The sequence below is a fragment of the Zingiber officinale genome, chromosome 2A, assembly GCF_018446385.1.
Source record: "Zingiber officinale cultivar Zhangliang chromosome 2A, Zo_v1.1, whole genome shotgun sequence".
NCBI lineage: Eukaryota > Viridiplantae > Streptophyta > Magnoliopsida > Zingiberales > Zingiberaceae > Zingiber > Zingiber officinale.
The window spans coordinates 94380243-94400665 of NC_055988.1; the positions used below are offsets into that span (position 1 = coordinate 94380243).

The 20423-nt window shown below is 36.3% G+C and overlaps 1 protein-coding gene across 1 annotated transcript; it reads left to right on the forward strand.

Annotated features, from left to right (window-relative positions):
• The first annotated feature begins 455 nt into the window (after positions 1-455).
• LOC122041584 (squamosa promoter-binding-like protein 9) lies at positions 456-13016 on the forward strand. The gene is made up of 10 exons (XM_042601319.1): positions 456-1097; positions 2975-3150; positions 5009-5244; positions 5399-5473; positions 5557-5664; positions 6858-6975; positions 8994-9129; positions 9591-9723; positions 11022-11585; positions 12617-13016. The coding sequence occupies exons 1-10, from the start codon at positions 556-558 to the stop codon at positions 12902-12904; spliced, it is 2376 nt and encodes a 791-aa protein (XP_042457253.1). The 5' UTR covers positions 456-555; the 3' UTR covers positions 12905-13016.
• The last annotated feature ends 7407 nt before the right edge of the window (positions 13017-20423 follow it).

The window sequence follows — 20423 nt, forward strand, 5'->3', positions numbered from 1 at the left end:
CGCGGACTCGGTTGGTTGTTATTTCTAATTTCCAGTATCCAAAATAAAATAAAATAATTTAATAGATAATCATATATATTAAATTATTTAATTACCGTTTAATCGATGATCGAAATAAATTAAAAATAATTCATAAATTCAATAAATTTCCTAAAAAATTATTTAATTTGTTAAATTTGAAACTCTATCCTTAAAAGAATTGAGAGAGTATAATCGTCTTTTGAAACTACAATGATTAATACATGGAGTATTGTCAATGCATTTGAGTATGTCTTGTTTTTTATATATATTTATTAATAACTTGAGTATATAATCTTATTTGAACATTATTGAAAGAATATTTGATTTTCTATAAAATTGAAATAAATAAAAAAATTGATTTCCAATATTTTTGGAAATATAGAAAATTGTTTTTTTTTCTCTGGAATATTTGATTTTCGTGTTGTCCAAACCTGATTTGGCTGACTTGAATCATCGCCGTCGAATCTGATCTATAACCTCGCCGCGGCGGCGGAGCGCTCCCTCGTCTCGTCGTCGTTTCTCCTTCTATTCGCGATGGAGGCCCCTCCAGCTCCGGCGTACGATGGCATCGCACCCACGGAGGCGGAGACGGCGATCTGGGACTGGGGTAACTTGCTCGACTTCTCCTTCGCAGGCGACGATTCGCTGATTCTCCCGTGGGGTACCCCCGAAGAGGCTGGGACGCCACAGGAGGTGGACTCGACTCCTTATCCCCTGTCTTCCCCCCATTCGGTGCCGCTGCCCTCGCCGCCGACCGTGGATTCGGTGGGCCGGGTCAGGAAGAGAGATCCCAGACTCGTTTGCCCGAATTATTTGGCCGGGGTGGTTCCGTGCTCGTGTCCCGAGGTGGACGAGAAGGTGATAGAGGCAGAGAAGGTGGAGGTTGGCGCGAGGAAGCGAGCAAGGTCAGGCGGTGCCTCTACCAGCGTTGTGAGATGTCAGGTGCCTGGGTGCGAGGTCGACATCAGAGAACTGAAGGGCTACCATAAGAGGCACAGGGTTTGTCTCGAATGCGCCAATGCATCATCGGTGGAGCTCAACGGGGAGCAAAAGCGCTATTGCCAGCAGTGTGGCAAGTGAGTTGTTATAACATCGCCTGTTTTTCTTTTAATCTATAATTTTTTCAAGCATACATATGTGAACTCCCTTCGTGATGTTGTGAGAAGCACAGATCTTTCTTTCGGCCTATTCATGATCATTTTTATCCCCATCGGCTTATCTATTCAGTATATTTGTTCTATAGTTGAGGCATCCTTTCATATTACTACCACATACATTCGTGTAGTCTAATCTGACATATATACATTTTCTAATATCAAACCACTACTGTTTACTGGGCGTTACTCTAACTGCGGGACTACAAGATGGCAAATTTGAGAATCAAAACTATATTCACTAACGTTTCAGAGGAGCAATCTCGGAGTTCATTCCCTAGGCACACCCTATCTTTAGTGTTAGAACCTCATGCATTACTATTCTTCCAAGTAATTACTCTGAAAACTAAAAACATTAACTTTAGTACCCTCTAGAAACGACAAAGCAGGCTATGCATCCAAGGAAACTTTAGTACCCAATGAGCATTTATTTAGGTTCGTTAAAGGGCTTCCCAAGGTAACTTGTCTATTCTGTAGCAGCAGGTGATATATGATGTAATCTCTAATTGTACTGTTTGTTATGATTGAGTGTTGTCAAATAAGGTCATTTCAGTTCGCATTCATTAATCTAACATCTTGAAAGGCTTAGAATGAAGTACCTAGCTCTAAAATATAGCTTGAGAGAAATAAATTATGGTGTTTTCTTATGCTGTATTACCTTATAATCATTGTTGTTGTTTCCATCAAAACAAAGAAAATCCATTTAACAAAATCTCAAGCAAAGTTTGAGTTATTGTTTTGAGTTGGGATATTTTTCCCCTACTAGAATGGCTGTTCTAGTGTGGCAACATGTTGTGTGTGCAGCATTGAGGAGGAGGAGGTGGAGGAGGTGGAGGATGTTGATTCTTGGTTGGAGAAAACCCTACTTGAGACCTCAATAGAATGCCTCATTGGTAAAAGACAGAGCAGAAGAAGACTTGAGCCTGCAAAAAAGCTAGAGAAGAAGTCTCATTTCTAGAAGAAAATCTAGAGGAAACCTCCCTGCTTTGCAGTTCTGCTGATCACAGATGAAGATCATGCCTGGAAAAAAGCTTTTCTCCTAATCCTTGTACCAATCAGTGGGTGGGAGGATATATTTCGTTTGTGTTCACTGGCTTTGGACTGTATTCTAAACTATTATAAAAAATCTATTATGTTTTAGATCATCTAGGTATTTCTAGTTATATGACCTTAGAGCTCAATGACAAAATAGGATCCATGCGATCAACTACAAATATTCTAGACACAAGGCTTGTTTCGTTGTTGGTGCTGCTGATTTTGGTTCTGCCCGATCATACTTTTTTTTCTTTCCCATTTTCTTCCACAATCAACTCAAGATGGATTTATGTGTATTTATCTGATAAATCCAGATCATCAAAACCTTAAGCTAATTTCAAAGTTCAGAAATGTTTTGGAACCTTATTGCAACCAAATTATTTTCAGGAGTTTGAGATCCTTCTAAGACATTAATTTTAAAATTTGTGGTAAAAAATCTCTAGGGTTAGCTTTCTTATCTTCTTCAAACATGACAATTGTATGCCATTCTATATCATGGTATGTGTAAAATATATGGACTTTGCGGCAATTCATCTTGTAATTTTTTGTTCAAAGATTTTATGCTAGTTGCTAGGCACATTTTCAGAGTTTACCTATAAATTAAGCAGCTCCTGGCGTTAGATTGATGTTTTTTAGCTTATCTGATATTTTTCTAAATTATCTATATCCTTGGATATTTACACCTTGCCCTTGGATATTTACTATGAGAACATGTTCTTAGTCTGAAATTTTGTCCTTTTTTTAAAACCTTTTTTACTTTCCAGGTTTCATGTTTTGGCCAACTTTGATGAAGGCAAACGTAGTTGTAGAAGAAAATTAGAAAGACACAACAACAGAAGGCGGAGAAAGAACAATGATCCAAACAATCTAGTAGAAAAAGAAACAGAAGCTCAAGGAGACCCACTACTAGGTGTTACATGTGATGGTGAACTAATAAAAGGTTAGTTTCTGAGATAAAAAAAAAGCTCTGGCATTGTGCTAAACTCAAGGATTATAGGACATTTACTCTAGTTTTTCAGCCATTTCAATTGAAAGAACTACCGGATGCATGCATTTTCAAAGAATTTCCAGCCCCAAAGATTAGCTTTTACAGTTATGTGATATTTACATACTGGGTTCTGCTAACACAATGCAACTATTCTGCTCATTACCACTTTGTTGATTTTAAGATTAATTTGTGCATTGATTGATTTGAGCTGCAGAAGAACTGTCACTCAACAAAATTGTATGTGTTAATTGATCCATGCACCAAGGTTTAATTTTCATGCTTTGAAGTACCTCACAATTCCAAATTCATCTTGTTGACCCTAAATCCTAATCAATTTAGACATGTTTGTCAAGCATGTTAGTTTTTGATCAAAGTGTGATTTTTGGCACATTACAGTAAGGAAATCCTTCAATTTGTTTCTTTGATGAATAAGATTTTACTATGGAAATACTCTTTATACTGCTATCTAGTGTCATGTTGTCATAGGAACCTTGTGTTCCCTTCCATCTTGTTTATCGCAATCATCCTTGTTAAATTGATTGACTAGCCACTTATCCAAAAGCTTGAGCTTTTATGAAGTGGTCCAATTTATATTTATATAATGACCATTGTACTTGTCCATGTGGTACCAATAAGCATCACAAATGTTCATGTGAAATCATTTGACATCATACTTGTGCATAAGACACCAATGGGCGTGAATCATCCTAACTTCAACAATTCTTTTTGATATATATATATATATATATATATATATATATATATATATATATATATATATATATATATTATAAAAAAATTGTGTTGGTTTTATAGTTAGATTACTATTGTTCCTTAAATCTATAGGTTTCTCAATCCCAAGAATCAATTAAGTTTTTGTGCGCGTAGCTCCTAGTCTAGTTCCATGAGTGAATTTGCTAACTAAGCCCATAAGAGGTCCTATAATCAGAGATATTTGTAGTAGGGATTACCCGAGGAAATTAACCATACTCTTTCCCTTTCTCCAAGTCAATTTAGTTTGACAAAATTTCAAACTATTCCATCCTCTTCATTAATGATTGGATGAGCTCTCAGTCAATTTAATATATTTTATAGTGAAGTTCAACTCATTCTACCTAATTCCTTGATTTTGTACTTTTGTAAACTTCTGCATTGATATATGTGAATGATTGGTTTCTTAAGAAAAATTGAATTAGCCTTTACTGATACTAATCCAACTCAGGTAATCCGTATTGGTTTCAATTGATTTTAGCAACCATGATCTCTACTCTCCTACAAGTGTAGTTATTTATTCTTCTGCCAAATCAGTTTCATACTTTCTCTTATTGCAGAACCCTACTGTACCCTTATGATGCTATACTCATAATAATCTGTCTGGCCTCAATTGCTTATAGTCTTTAATCTCTACTATCATTCAAGTTAATGTCCTTTTGTTAGTTTATGGTTTTTACTTGTGCAAAACTTGGTTCTTTCCCTCTCTATGCTCTAGCATTCGTCCAGCCAAATAATTGATCCACAAGTCTTTCTCTCCTGATATAGTTTAGTATTGTTCAAGGATCAACTTAAAATTCGGACAACCTTTTTTTCTTGAATTTTTTCAATGCATTACAGCTGTGCAAACCGATTTATGTAACTTACACTTGCGAGCTTTACATTTTCTTTCTTAGGCATGATGACCAGAGATATAGGACTGTAGTTTTATTATTTTCTGTGTTATTGTGTTCCTATTTGCCATGTTTCTTCTTACTTTAGCATAGCATAAATGAGCCATTTATTTGATTGGTTCATTCTGATTTGATGATTTTTCCAGAGACACCACATGTATTAGGGTGCAACACAGCTGAGACAGTTTTGAGCAGTAAAACTCAGGATGGGGAGACAGTAGATTCTGAAGATGGGCAGGGTTCTCCCATTGCTTCACTTCCTAGACTTAACAATGATGAGCTTTTAACTTCTGTTGAAGCTCATAAGGATGAAAGGAATTCACTTTCAAAATCTTCCCCTTCAAGTACATTTTGTGACAAGAAGAGTGCTTATTCATCTAGGGTGAGCTCTTTAATTGTCATCTTCTTATCTGTTCTCTTTTTCTGCCGAAGTTTGATCTCATTTTTATTAACAAAGAGTTGATGGTGCTATTTTTTACTAGTAAGAGAAATGATTTTTATAAGCATTTGGATTGTGATGCATTACTTGATTGTAGTGCCCTACAGGTCGAATATCATTCAAGCTCTATGATTGGAACCCTGCTGAATTTCCTAGACGGTTGCGCCATCAAGTAAATTTTCCAGTTTATGCAATATTTAATTTTAAAAAGTTCAGTTTTCTATAAATGGTAAAATGACTAAGTCTCTTTTGCAGATATTTCAATGGTTGGCAAATATGCCTGTCGAGCTGGAAGGTTATATTCGACCTGGATGCACTATATTGACTGTATTCATCGCAATGCCAGAGTTCATGTGGGAGAAAGTACGATGGACAATCTGTATTTCTTAGTAGATTAAGTTTATTGCAAATGCTTTCTCTTCATTTTAGATGCTTTTAATGCCTTTTTAAAAATAATATTCTGTTTCCATATTTGGGAACCAAACCACTTTTTTGCATATCCTGCTATCAACGACTACGTTGTCCGGGAAACTATTGTTTTGTTAACTGTGAAGCTTTTCTTTGCTGTTGGCTTTACGTTTTTCATATTGAAAGTCTAGTTATTCTGAACCCTATTCAGATGATATGCAAATTGAGAAATAGTTGCACAAAAACTTCTTGTTGGTACATTTCAGTTTTTACCTGACTGTTTTTCTAACTACTGCAAACAATTAGTTGGTTGTTGGTGATACGATATCCTTGTCAGTAATTGTGTGGTTACTCTGCATGTTTATATGAATTGGATCTGAGTGAGTTGATATACTGCCATCAACAAACAAAAACTAAATCAATGAATCGTCATTTAGCTAGGGTGAGAAGAACAGATGCATTGAATAGATGAAACTTATCCAACTTGGAAATATAATACTCATTCTATCATGGTGGGTATTCCATTTAGTTTGAACTGCTTCACATACTGCATTTTGGTGTTTTGTATCTGGAACAGCTTCACATGCTGTATTTATTTTTTGCACTATATGTTTTGATGAATAAGAAAAATGATACTGCAAATCATTGGTTACTTTGGAATATTTGTTACTGGATACTGCTACAAAATGTTGGTTTATTATGACCTTTGAGATTTGTTTGCTATATGGCTCAGTACTCATATCAAGTAAAACTGTCATACCATTTATGATCACACATATTTCCAACTAATTTGTACTTCCGTATGTGAAAATTTATGGATGAGATTATAGGACATTTAAGTCAAAATTAAAGAATTTTTCTCTTGGACTGCTAACTAACTGAAGTTTTGTCCATCAATACTAATTATTGTAAAATTTGTTTTAATCTTTTAGTAACTTCTGCAAATTTGTTCATCCTCTACTTGATACAAATTACAAAACCATTCATCTTAAATTCCTCACTTACTCAGTTCTCGATAATAGTCAGTTCTTTATTGTCTTTCATTTGATTCAATTTCTTGCTCAGTTTTCTTTGTGTGAGACTATGTTTCCCTGTTGTGATACATTCAGTTGGTTACCGACAAAATTAGGTTCATTTTCTCCTATCAGATAACTCAAGATGTGGCTCATTCTTTAAGAGACTTGATTAATCAACCTGGAAGTTTGCTACTAGGAAGAGGAACCTTTCTTATTTATCTCAGCAACACAATCATTCAGGTTCTACAAGGTAGGATTCCTTAATCCCTATTCATTCTCATTAATTTTCCTTCATCTAGCTTTGCTAACTATCATTTCTCTTTTAAACTATTATGAGCTGGAATCAGCTAATTCAATTGGTAATTAGATTGAGTTATTGTCTCTCTCAAAGCATAACATATTAGGAGGTCCCAACTATTATTTTATACTCTTGATCCTTGGAATTTTCATCTGTCCCCTACCAATGTTGAATATGTGAAACTGTGAATCAGTAATCTACGCTCCCATTTACCACATGGAAAAGCATTCACAAAATGAGCCATTGTAGACTGAGATTCCATACTTGTATGGGATATTCCCATGTAAGATCTCAAAACAGGTTCAGATGCAAACGATCATCAATAAGGTAATACAATAACAATAACCATTATTATTTGAGATAAGATAGACTCTATGATTAGATCCAAAAGGAAAGAGCTACCTTTATGCATACAAAAAGGAAAAGACATGATAACATTTGTCAACTTACATGTCTCACATTAATCTGAGCACAGAAGACTAAGAGACACCTTTATTTTCAACATTGATGGATGATGAAGATGACAATGCCACTTGGGCTTGGTGGTTGGTAGAGTGAATGGATCCTCGAGGTATTATACTACATGAGACATGACCACGATCAATATTGCCTTCATTCATAGTTCCTGAAATGCACAGTGAGTGGAAAAAAGTTGCACGCTAGTTGACGGATCTTAGAAGTGTTAATGAAGAATATGTTCACAGACAATTGTGGGATATAATCTTTTTAGAGTAATGATAAAGTATGCAAAGAATATTGTTGCCATGTGAACCATCAGCTACCACGAGTGATGGATTGAAAGATGAAAGGTGAAAAATAAATTGCAGTTACATTTCATATGGGAAGATGTGCTAGAACCAAGCAACCATGGAGGCTTTGGAGTGTAACATGGAAGCGTTACAGAAGAGTTAGGAACAACAAATCTGGAAGAACTAGAGTCATTGTAAACCATGACATCAAACTGTTCCGGAAGAACTAATTGTAATCTTACAAGGATGTTGGAGCAGAGCAGCCACAGGACAATGGACTGATCACAGCTCAAGTAGTAGAGATTCACCTAAACTTATCCAACAATGCTGTAATGGGTGTTTGGTGCAACCAGAACGAACACATAGTGGTTAAGAAATTTATCCACATTTAATACCCTTGTCATTGCCATAACTGCCACAACCTTGTATAACAATATGAGCAGCAACTTTAAATGGAGATGGGGAGGTTGCAAATGCATGATAAAAACACAACACTTAGAAGCCAAGAAACATTAGAAAGAGTTTGTACAATGGCATTTCTAAAAAGTGCAACTGAAATCATCAAAACTAGAGGAAAAATTTCCTAGAAGTCTTCATGTTAGTGCATTAAACTTTGAGATCTGTTGAGATAGGGTGATGTATGGTAAGTTCCTCCTAATTGCCTCAGAACCAGCAATAATGTATTATTCTGACTATAGTTTTAATGGGAGCTTAAAAATTAGTGGTATCATATCTTATCTAATTCACATCTAGTTTTATATTTTCTTTGATTTGCAAGATTCAACAACATGTTCTATTGATCTACAGAGTGTTTATTTTGATTGGTAACCTGTTGTTCCAACTATCAGGGAACTGCTCAACCTATACCTCTTTTATTCCTTAGAACAAAAATGGTGAAAGAATGAGTGGTGTCATATACTTGTATTCTTCTTCAGTTTTATTCTATGTCTGATTTGTAATGGTTATAATTCGTTAGTGATGCAATTCTAGTTATTGGTGAATCAAATTTGTAAACCTGGATTTGGAATCAGTTAATTTTTCAAATATATAAGGATCATTTTGAGGCATCACAATGTAAATATTTGTTTGCGCACAGTTGAGCACATTTCACAAATTTCTTTTAGTTAACACCACCTCGTCTTATATCCATGCTCGTTTAAGTCATTTTATGAATAGCAACCACATCCACAAAATTTCTTAAAATTGATGCATATTGTTCAGACGGTACGACACTGACAAATATCAAGATGGAGGTGCAGTCACCGAGGCTTCATTATGTTTATCCGTCTTATTTTGAAGCTGGGAAGTCACTGGAGTTCATTGCATGTGGCAGTAATCTTGGGCAGCCTAAACTTCGGTAGTCTACTTGCCTAACAATTTTGGCTATGCAGTAGTAGATAGTTATGTCTATAATAACTTTACCGCATGGTGAATTTTCTCAGTGATTGTTTTTCATTCTCAGCATCATTTCTGCTAGACTTATTATATGCTTTGTTGGAAAGTGCATGTCTCCCATATGCATCTCAAATAATTTCAAGTTCAGTTTGAATACATTTGACATCAATTGTGCGCTGCATGTATGTGAAAAATTGAGTTTTCATTTGGATTGCCCCTAATTTACAAACTGCATATGGAAAAAGAAGAGAGTGCTACTTTTCACTTGTGAGTTTTTCCCAATTGGGAGGATTACTGCTTATGCACTCACTGCATTGTGATGTTTCTAAAGTATGTTCATTGTACTAGCAATTTAAATGTTTTAACAGATAGTTCCTTACACAAGAATCTAGCTGTTGTAATAAAAAATATTTTATGTGGCAGGTTTCTGTTATCCTTTTGTGGGAAATATTTAAAACATGAAGTGGAGCAAATCACCACCAGCTCTGAACATGAGCTGTTCAGGATAAAAGTGAAACACACTGATCCAGAAGTGCTTGGCCCTGCTTTTGTTGAGGTCAGCTTGCTTTAATGAATTTCAAAAACTGATAAATTTAATGTTCATTACTCTTCAAATAAATTAACAAAATTATTTCCATTTTCCTGAAAAATACTTGCTAAATGTATTCCAATAAATGTGACCTCTCACATCTGGTCTCATGTTCCTTTCCATTCTTTTCCTCGTGAAATTATGGAAAATTATTTTCATACATCTCTGTATTAAAACTTTGTCCTACAATGTTTCTGTGACCATATAATAAGTATCTAGCCCAGCGATTATGAGGTTCTCGCCTAGGTGGCAGTCAATCAAATCACCCTATGCTTATGACCAAACATCTAGTATAGTGTTTTGAGACTGTTCTTCTATGTGGCACTCAATCAAGTCTCTGCTTTGCTGGAACAAAGGCTATTGATGACACCAATGATTGTTTAGGCGCTTGTCAGGTGTTAAATAGTCAGTTAAATGTGGCAGTAGTAGTTATCCGAATGAATTATGTGGTTAGTTTCAAGAAATGGTTGTTGAGTATGGACTATGTTGTTATTTGGCCCACGTACTAGTATGGTCATAGTAGGATGCAATGTTTTAGTTATTGCTTTCAAGCAATGTTATGAAAATTGGACATGAAAGCGAACCATTTGTCCTGTGGTTCGCTATTTATGCAATTGAACTGGGCCAGAATCTGGTTCAATCATATTTTTATCTATTAATTGGACTGGACTGTTTTTGCTTTTGGTTCAATTTAACTCAGTTGATATAACCAATCCAGTTTGGTTTTCCAAACATTGCTTTCAAGTTGTGTTGTAGTTGTAATAAAGTCAAAACATAATTTAATCCATTTTGCTTAAGTTACTTGAAAGTTTAAGAAAAATCAAATAAAATGCTTTAAACTCAAAATAGAAAACAATGAAGGCATAACCATTGCTATCTTACAACCTTTCTGATAGCTGCCAGGTGTGTTGCCTCTTTGAGATAGAGGTATGCATGGGTTTCTTCTACATCCACTTGAAATCCCTTGATTCACCCCCTGTTTGCTCCATCATCGGTTGCAAGGTCACACAACAATAAGAACTCGTTGTTCTGCATCCCTCCTGTAACTTGATCTCTCATCTCGTCTGCTACACCTTGGATAAATACCCTCTATGCGAGTGATTTGTTGCTTGGAGCCTTGGATAGCTTGGTGCTCATGTGTAACACACAAGAAAAAAAGGAAAGGAAGAAATATTTCATTTTTTGTTCTGACTACTAATATCTATAAATCAGTTCATTTGGCAAACCATTGATTTTTGCAACTATAAGGTTTCATCTCTTTGTAGGTTGAAAATGTGTCTGGAATATCCAACTTTATCCCTGTTCTTGTTGGTACCAAAGATGTATGCTCTGAGCTAGAAAGGATTGAAGAGCTTTTTGCTGGAACCCATGATGACAGCAGCTTAGTGTTCCATGCTGATTCCTCAAGATCATGTAAAATTCTTATGTCCGGTCAATATGCTATGTCTACGTTGCTCTTGGACATTGCATGGTTACTGAAGGCACCTCATCCAGAAGAGATAGAACACTTGCGGAGTTTGACAAATGTCCAGAGAGTAACTTCGTTGTTGAAATTTCTACTCCCTAACAAGTTTTTAAGCATCCTCCGATTAATAGTGTGCCACCTTGACGATCATATTCGTATTAAAGGAGTTGACAACCCAGATAGCTGGACTTCTAATGCTGACCTGAAGCAATTTCACGAGTACCTTAACCATGCAAAAGAAATTCTTTTCCAGGAAAAGCTGTATCATTTTAGATCAGAAGTAGAATCAAGAAACTCAGTTTCCAGATCCCTCATGCTACAATATGAAAAGAGTAATATGGGTGACAAGTTCTATGCAAATCAGGTAATTTCGATTGTTTCTTCAAGCTGAGTTAATTATAATTCTTACAATTAATGCAACAAAAATGTGATAACGCTCACGCCAAGCACCCCTCGTCGCCAGCTCTATGGTGAGATGAAGGGAGGTAAATTAGGTACTGAGCGGTCCCCTAAGTCGGAGGGCTATTTTCTACCCATTGATGCAAGTCTACCACTTGGATACCAACTCAGCTACGCCCTAGGGCGATTATAATTTTTACAATGTTTTGATAACAAATGGTGTCACAGATGACAAACAAATTATAATTGGTTTCTCTCTTACAGTGATATTGATCATGTTGATAGCCATGGATTAGTTGTCCTTCACTCAGAGATTAATTCGTTATATTAAGTTTGCTTAAGGTAGCATTTATGTTTGGCCTAACTAGAGTAACTGCTTTTGGGGCCTTATTAACAGTGAAGTTAAAATGTTAATATTTCAGAAAATAATTCTTTTTTATATTGGCAATAGAACTACTTATAGTTATATATGCTTATCTTCCTAGTTGTTAATATGATATCACTTCATTGGTTCAATTTCCATTTTAGATGCCCTTGTATTCGTGCAGAGGAATAATTGCATTCTGTTTTGCCTTAATATTCTAAATGTAAATTAGATCTCAATATTGGTGTTGCATTTAAGAATATTGATTAATCATTCAAATTCATGGATATTAATAGTATTGTCTGGCGTACTTGAGAGGTGAGATGGGGAGGAAATTAGGGAGGTTGCAAAAGTTAGTTGTATTTCTTTGACAGTACAACAGGAGATCAGGAATGTAACTCCACCTCCATTGGAAATAGCAAGATCTTTGGCTCAAGAAGGGGGTGAGCTGAATCATCATCTTGCCTTGTTGACTTGGTTCTGCTTCCCCTGCTCTTTTAACAATAGCGAGTAAAAGAACATCTCATCTGTTCAACTATACAGATCTTTATGACTTGTTTACTTTAGTGGATGGATACTCAGCTTTATGTGCGCTCTTGCTAATCAAAGAAGTTTCTCTAAACTTATTGCAGGACGATGAGCCAATTAGAGACAGTTCATTCCCAGACCCACTGCTGCCATCCATGGAGCATGATGTTGAGATGCCACTTGTGACCAAGGATGTCATCCACAGGCATACTTGTTACCAAAACTCTTTTGTTGATGTATTCTCAAACAAAATCACAAGGTCTCGATTATCTTTGTTTGTAGCCGTAAGTGTTATTTTGTGTTTAGTAGCTTGTACCATCCTCTTTCACCCGCGCAAAGCTGGGGACTTTGCAATTTCCATTCGAAGATGTACGTTTGGTGACACGGCATGAGTCTGACCAACCTAACCTTTTGGTTTTGCATCTCCCCTTTGTATATTGTAATTGCGTATGTTGTACTTGTTGCAAGGAGCATTCTTAAATGATAAATGTTCAGGTAATTCTATGGGTTGGTTGTCTTATCCCCACGATCATAATTTTGAGTGGAGATTTTGAACTCCATTTGTTCATTTTTATCTATGAGAATGTGATAATCGAGTTAGAATCATCCATTTGATGTATAAACACCTTTTGGCCTTTATCATGCCTGTGCTTTTGAGCTTTAACATTTTGTTTTTTTTTAGCAAAACAATGGCTGGATCTTGGCTGATGCAGCCAAATACTCTTGCATATCAAACATGGTTTCATATGGTGGTAAAAGGTGAATACGTTCGTTCCTAATGCTCCTGTCAATTCGTCTCAGGATCAACACGGAGGAGGTAAATTACGGATGGTTATTAGTTTTTGGAATAGTGATTAGAACATAACGGAGGTATTTACCTCGATTTTGTTGATATTTGAACCTTAGATCTCATGATGATAACACTTCATGTGTTATCCACTAGACCATCTCGAGGAGATTCTCTTGCATATCAAACATGATTTTACAATGATATAGGAATTATAGTTAATTTTTGTTATTAATTTGTAATACTGGATTAAGTCCTTTGTTCTTCTTATTTGAATTGATAAAATTGATTATGAAATGATTCTTTATTTCATATGTTAAAAGGATCATAATTGATTGATGCATAAATATGAAAATGCTCACGTCAAACGTCTTTCCTTATCAGCCCCATAATTAATTTGATGAAGGGAGATAAATTAAGTACTCAGCGTCGTTTACTTATTTATAAGATATTAATTGATGGATAATAATTGATGGATAGGTATAAGATATTAAATGTTTTTTTTTATAATTTAAGTTTTATAATTTGGTTCGAAAGATAGATGATTTTTTTATTCGGTCTAAGTAAATTCAGAGCACATTTTATACCTGTTTAAAAGTTGATTTTTAAAATATTTGTCACAGTTAAACTCTAATCATTTTATTATTCACTATGTCACACAAATGGAATTGCATTTTTTTTATATATATATATATTCTAGGTGTTTAAGTTTTGTCTGACTAATTCTAGAGGTAAAATGCAAGTATTTAAATTTTGCTTGATTAATTTTAGAGATAGACCTTCTTTAATCTTTCTTCTAGTTAATAGATTCGAATTCTATTTTTTTATTTATTTTCCTAAGTATTTTATTACTACATCAGGCAAATTAAATTATATGGAAAGGATGATTTATGAAAAAAGAAATATAATTACTATAAACAAATCTATTTGACTAAGTTCATTTATGTTTTATATTTGTTAACATAAATCAATTATTATCAAATTAATTGAAGTGTTATGCTGTCGGACTCTTCATGTGTGACCGTGCGCCACACATAAATTTTGCATGTTTGGATGGAAATGGGATCCTCTGTCCCAAAAATAATATATCTCTGTGTCCCTTTGTCGATCGGATGAATTAAATCACATCTCAATGATACAATGTACATCACAAGAATGTCATAATCATCCGATCAATAAAAAAATACAAAGACATATAATTTTTGAGACAGAAAATTTCACCTCATTTGAATCACTTTCAGGTGTCTTGCACATTTATTGGACATGAGAGTCCGACACGGGATCAGATACCGTATTAAAATCGAATAAATTAAACTGAAAAGTAACAATAATAAAATAACTTTTTTATCAATAAAATTTTGAAATTACGTGATTTATGCACGTTTATTGACATGAGAGTCCAACACGGGATCGGATGTCATATCAAAATCGAACAAATTAAACTGGAAAGTAACAATAATAAAATAACTTTTTATCAGACCTTACATTGCCTCACGTGAGTTTTTTTTTCCCCTTCTCTCATATTTTCATCGTCTATCCTCGTGACTAATAGTTATTTATAATTTTTTTTTTATCAAAAAATAATAAAAAATAATAGTTATATGTGATTTAACTCATCTATATTAACTTAAAGACGGATTAATGAAAATACTGAGAATAAATGAATCATCTTTTATCACGTATAGGATAGTTTTAAAATGACTAAATTATATATCTATTTTTCGTTTTACTCCTAATCGATCAATTAAAAAAAAAACTAGTGAAAATCAATCGACTGATTTTTAATACTAGTCAAATCAATTTCTCTATGTGTTGAAATTTCAAATAAATCAGTCGACTGATTTATTTTTGTATCAAAATTAATTTTGGATAAAACTGACTGATCTTGTCGGAAGGCTAGGGAGATTGCGTGCTAGCTCTGGTCGATGCTTGATTGACCGACAGAAAACTTCTTTAGCTTAAAATGGAATCTTCCTCCGATCCTGCACACAGTCAGATGATCCGACAAAGCATTAGTGACCAAAGACTAAGGAAGGGATCCCTGACAAGGCTTTTCGATGCTCAAGTTAGTACACTATCTGGCGAGAGGGCGAAGCAGAAGAACTGTAATGGATATGTGTCAGAGTAAGGTGTAGATGATACTAATTGCGTAGTTTGCCAACGGAGAGAATCCCCCTTTATATATCACCTCTTACAACCTCCGTGATCGTGAGGTGGCTCCTTGCGTCAAAGTTTGTTAGGTGATGGAAATAGTACAATCTGAGTGATCGACAATGATAGTCCGAGGAATCTTTTTTCTACCCACAGATGTATCTCTTTTGTCGCTTTATGCCTTACGCCTTTAATAAGGTTGTTGAGATATACTGTTATAACGGATCAATTAGTGAGAAAATCCTCAAGGAATATTTCCCGATAACTTTGACCAGCTGTCAAAATGTTGTCTGCTGCTTGTCTGCTAAATATATCTCGACCGGTCCTTAAGCCGACCGTTTAACTAAAATGCCTTTTATTGAATATATTTCGGGCTGATCTTTCATTTGGCCGGGCATTTATAGTAAGTCCTATGAAATGAAGCACCTTTAACCTGTATTAGTATCGATCTACTCTGTCATGTGCTAAGTACTACAAATACACCTGTTTAGAGACTAGTATGATGCCCATAATATGCCAAAGATCTATTCAAGGAATCATATCATAAGTTATGCATGTTAGAGTTTTTTATTTTGGAGACAATATAGCATCAAGTAACTTAGACCCGATTGACCATTGCTCATCGACCGTATATGTAGAGTTTCGTAGGGATAAGTATCTTTAAGCCCGCTTAGTCTTTGCTGGTACGGGCATACACATAGAGCCTTCTGTTTGACCAACCTTTATCTGGTCGATCTAGTATAAAGAAGTTTATGAGGTTGTCTTTAAGCCCTCCCGGTCTGTGCCTGGCCGGGCGTACCATAAAGCCTTCTGTTCGACTGGCCCTTATCTGACCAATCGTGTATTAAGGTCTTTGCGAGGCTAAATGTCTTTAAGCCCGACCGACCTTTGCTCAGCTGGGCATACACAGAGAGTCCTATGTTTGATCAGTCTTTATCTAGCCGATCGTATATTAAGATCTTGGTGAGGTTAAGTGTCTTTAAGCCCGACCGAACTTTTTTTGACCAAGCGTACACAGAGAGCCCTATGTTCGATCGACCTTTATCTAGCTGATCGTATATTAAGATCTTTGTCAGCCTAAGTGTTTCTAAGCCTGGTTGGCCTTTACCTGACCAGGCGTACATAGAGAGTCCTATATTCGATCGACCTTTATCTGACCGATCATATATTAAGATCTTTGCGAGGCTAAGTGTTTTTGATTCAGGTCAACCTTTGCCCGGCTGAGCGTACACAGAGAGCCCTATGTTCGATTGGCCTTTATCTAGCCGATCATATATTAAAATCTTTATAAGACTCAAGTGCCTAGAGTTCGGACGATCTTTCATCTGGTCGGGCTCCTTTGAACCCAGCCAACTATTTACCGCCCGAGCGCATTATTTCTTTAGTTTCAGAGTAAAATCCTAGAGTCCTTATACTCGATTAGGTGTGTACCCGTCTAGCCTTATCTGAACGCCCTGCTTTAGAGCCACGCAGGCAGGACTCGAGAATTTTGAGGTTGGGTGATCAACATGACCAAGTATGGAATGCCCCTTTATCCTAACTTTGACCGCCACATCACCTTGACCTTGACTACCATGTTATCTTTCGGATTCACTAGCTATAACTCATATCACTAGCCTCCCCTTCAAGTCTAGTCGAAGGAGATGTAGGCGACTGACTGACTCGAGTTTTAGTCTCGTTCACTAACCTTCTATACTTGGTGATTTTCAAGACTCATGTTCTTGATTGTGCCTTAGGTACTTGATGCTTTTTTCAAAAACGATATTCCCTCTGCTAGGGCTAGTGCCAAGGGCATGCGGAAAGATATTTTTTTGCTATAAAATGTTCCGCTTGTCACATCCTTCATAAATGCTCGTTTATAGGTGCATGCCATGTGGCCCCATTACTCATTCTCCGCAACGTTTGCTACCGTCGATCGCCTCGTATAATGCACTGGCATGCTCAATTTTACAAATCAACTATCCTCCTTAAGCGGGTCGTTTCAATTTGACAGCGGCGATTAAATTCCTCTTTATAAAACCCTAAATGTTATGGGTTCTTCGCACTTTGTGCATCCTTTTCTCTGGTTTATTTTCTTCGGCGACCCTCGTTCCTCTGTATTACTTCTTTCTCAAATCCCCAATAACCCAGTAAGTTAGTCATCCTCTATTTAAGTTTTGTTCTGGCATGGCCCAAGAGTCTTTTATCCCCTAGTATACCTCTACTTCTTCAAACTTTGACGTCTCTGATCGAGCTTACCTCTACTCCAGATATGAGATCCTTCATACTTATCACATCCATCTTTCTTCTCTGACTGATCATCCTCACCTTCCTCCTGACAACCATATCACTTTCTTTTCCGACCAATTAGTGGTCGGTTTGCGCTTCCTCATTCATCCTTTCTTATCGGAAGTAAGCCAATATTTTGACATCCCATTGCAACAATTTGTGTCGAACATCTTTTGTTATATGTGCGGGATGCTCAAGTTATTTCGTCTATTTGGAATTCCTCCTACTCCCCGTAATCTTGATCTATTTGCTTATCCCAAAAAATTAGAATTTAGGATTTTCCTCTTCCAGTCTTGGCCAAAAGCGGTCTTCTTCGAGGACATGTCATCTTTGAACAAGGGCTGGAAATCTCATTTCTTCTTCATAGAAATACCTAATTCTATCACTTGGTCTATTGCATGACAATCTTCTTTTCCTCCTCTTCCTAATCCTACAAATCTTAAATAGGATCCTATCTTTAGTTCTTATCTTTCTAAAATGAGTAGCCAACGGTTCAAAATTTACTAGTGGTTGTAGGAGGAATTTTTGTATCTATTTGGTTTAAGTACCATCCAAAAGAAACTATCCTACTCTTTTGGTAAGTTGTAATAATTTGATTTCTATGTTACCACTAATTGAGACATTTTTTGTTCTATGAAGTGGCAGCGATTTTAAAATCCCTAATTTCTAAAGAGATTGTCTTAGCCAAGCGCGAGCTCCTCACTAAGGAGCAGGAGCTATTGGCCGAGCGAGGTCTATCTTCAACCGTCTCTGCCAGTGAGACTTCCGTGAGACACGCAGCTGAAGCCACTATTTTTGGAGAGTTGCCACCTGCTTCACCTTCAATACCTGACATAGTTCCTTCAGAGCAGGAAGTTACCTTAAAGAAAAAGCACAAGGGGAGGAAACTCACCCTTGCCCCTAGTCCCAAGAGATAAACACTCTCTGCTCCGGAAGATACCGCCCCAAAGGATGAACAGGAGTCATCTCCAGAATAGACTTTGTCCTCTCTCTATCCCATCCTCTCAACACTTGCTCCTATTCTTACTCAAGAAGATTTTTCCTTACTGAGTGATTCATCAGCTCCAGGCTTATTGACCTCTCATCGGGAAAAACCTGTTGCGACTGTACAAGCAGAGTCTGGCTCACCACCCATCCTTTTTTCTCTACCTCTGCCCAAGCTTCAATTTCTACCACCTCTCATTCCCTCTATTCTCCCCATATTATTAGGAGATCATCTAATAGATGCTTGGTCAAATGCCAAAATTCCCCCTAAGAGTTAGCGGACGAGTTTTCATATGAACAAACTAAGGTATTGTAACTTTAATGCATTATCTTTCATTTATTTCAACTACTCCTAATTGTGCTTATTTTTTAGCACTAGGCAATTAGTATGAGTGTTGCTCAACAATTGCATGATTTAGCTCAAGAAAATGAGTTGCTAAAATAACAAACTACTGAGGCACTGTCCATAATAGCCTCCGAGCAAATAAAAGAATTATCTGCTCAACTTCAAGAAGCTCAAGAGTTGACCAAAGTTGAGATTGAGAAAGTGACCCAGTGGAAGACCACCTTGGATTATGTTAGCTTAACTTTAATCAGAGACAAATCTTTGAATAGTTACACAGACAAAGTTGGACGAACAAGCTACCAAGACTGTGTAACTGCCCGCTCAATTATAAACACAGGAGGTCACATATACTACCGAGCTAACTGCTAAAGAATCTGAACTGGCGACTCAAAAGGCTAAGCAGGACTCCTTGATATTGGATCTGTTGACTGCCCAGATGGAGGTGACAACCATCCAAGCAGAGCTAAAATCCTATTAGGCGGGGGAGGATTTGTGGTTTAAAGCAAAGAAAAATGACCTTTTCTAAACACCTGGGTTTAATGTACTGATTGCTTGTTCCATCGTCAGAGCACTTATACTTGGAGCGAAAGGTGCAATGGAGCAGCTAAGAGAAGGCGAATTCTTAACTTCTGATCCTCCTGCCGGTTCCTTAGACTATGATCGAATAACTCAAAATGCTCCCCCTGACCTGTATCCTGATCTTTCATGATTTGCCTTGTTTTCTATTAACTTGTGAATTTAATGGCTCGGATATTGACATTCACTATATTGTAATTTTTAAGCTTCTGTTTATTTTAGCAAGCATGTTTATTCTAAAATTGTACCAGTTAGTAACTAATGTTTCTTCTTTATCTTGTGCAATAAAGCCCATACGGGCAATAAACCGAACAAGATTAGGATTACTTATAGGTCGAGCGGATTATGACGTCTTACCCTTAAGGCCGAGTGAACTATGGTGTCTGGTCGTCAAGACTGAGCGGACTTTTTCTCAGGTTTGCGCCGACTTATACCAGAATCCTTAGAACATGCCAAACTGCTATTTAAAAGATATTTAAGATCAATCAAAATTGAATTCATTTGGGGTAAAGAATTAATCCGCATAAATTTGATCAAGTCCTAACTTACTATTTTCCCGTTTGAGTTATAAAAGCTCGTTTGGGTTTGTGGATAAAGAGTTACACAAAAAACTAGGTTTACCTCGATAAAAGCACAACTACCTCAAGATGATTGCTTGTCAAATAAGTTACCTCTGCGGGTTTTTTATTGGTGACATGTGTGTACATCATTATAGGTGTACCATTTTTTCTTTTTCCACCGCCTTATCTTCATCATCCTACGGTTCACATGTAATCCCGTCTTATTTGCTGTTATGATC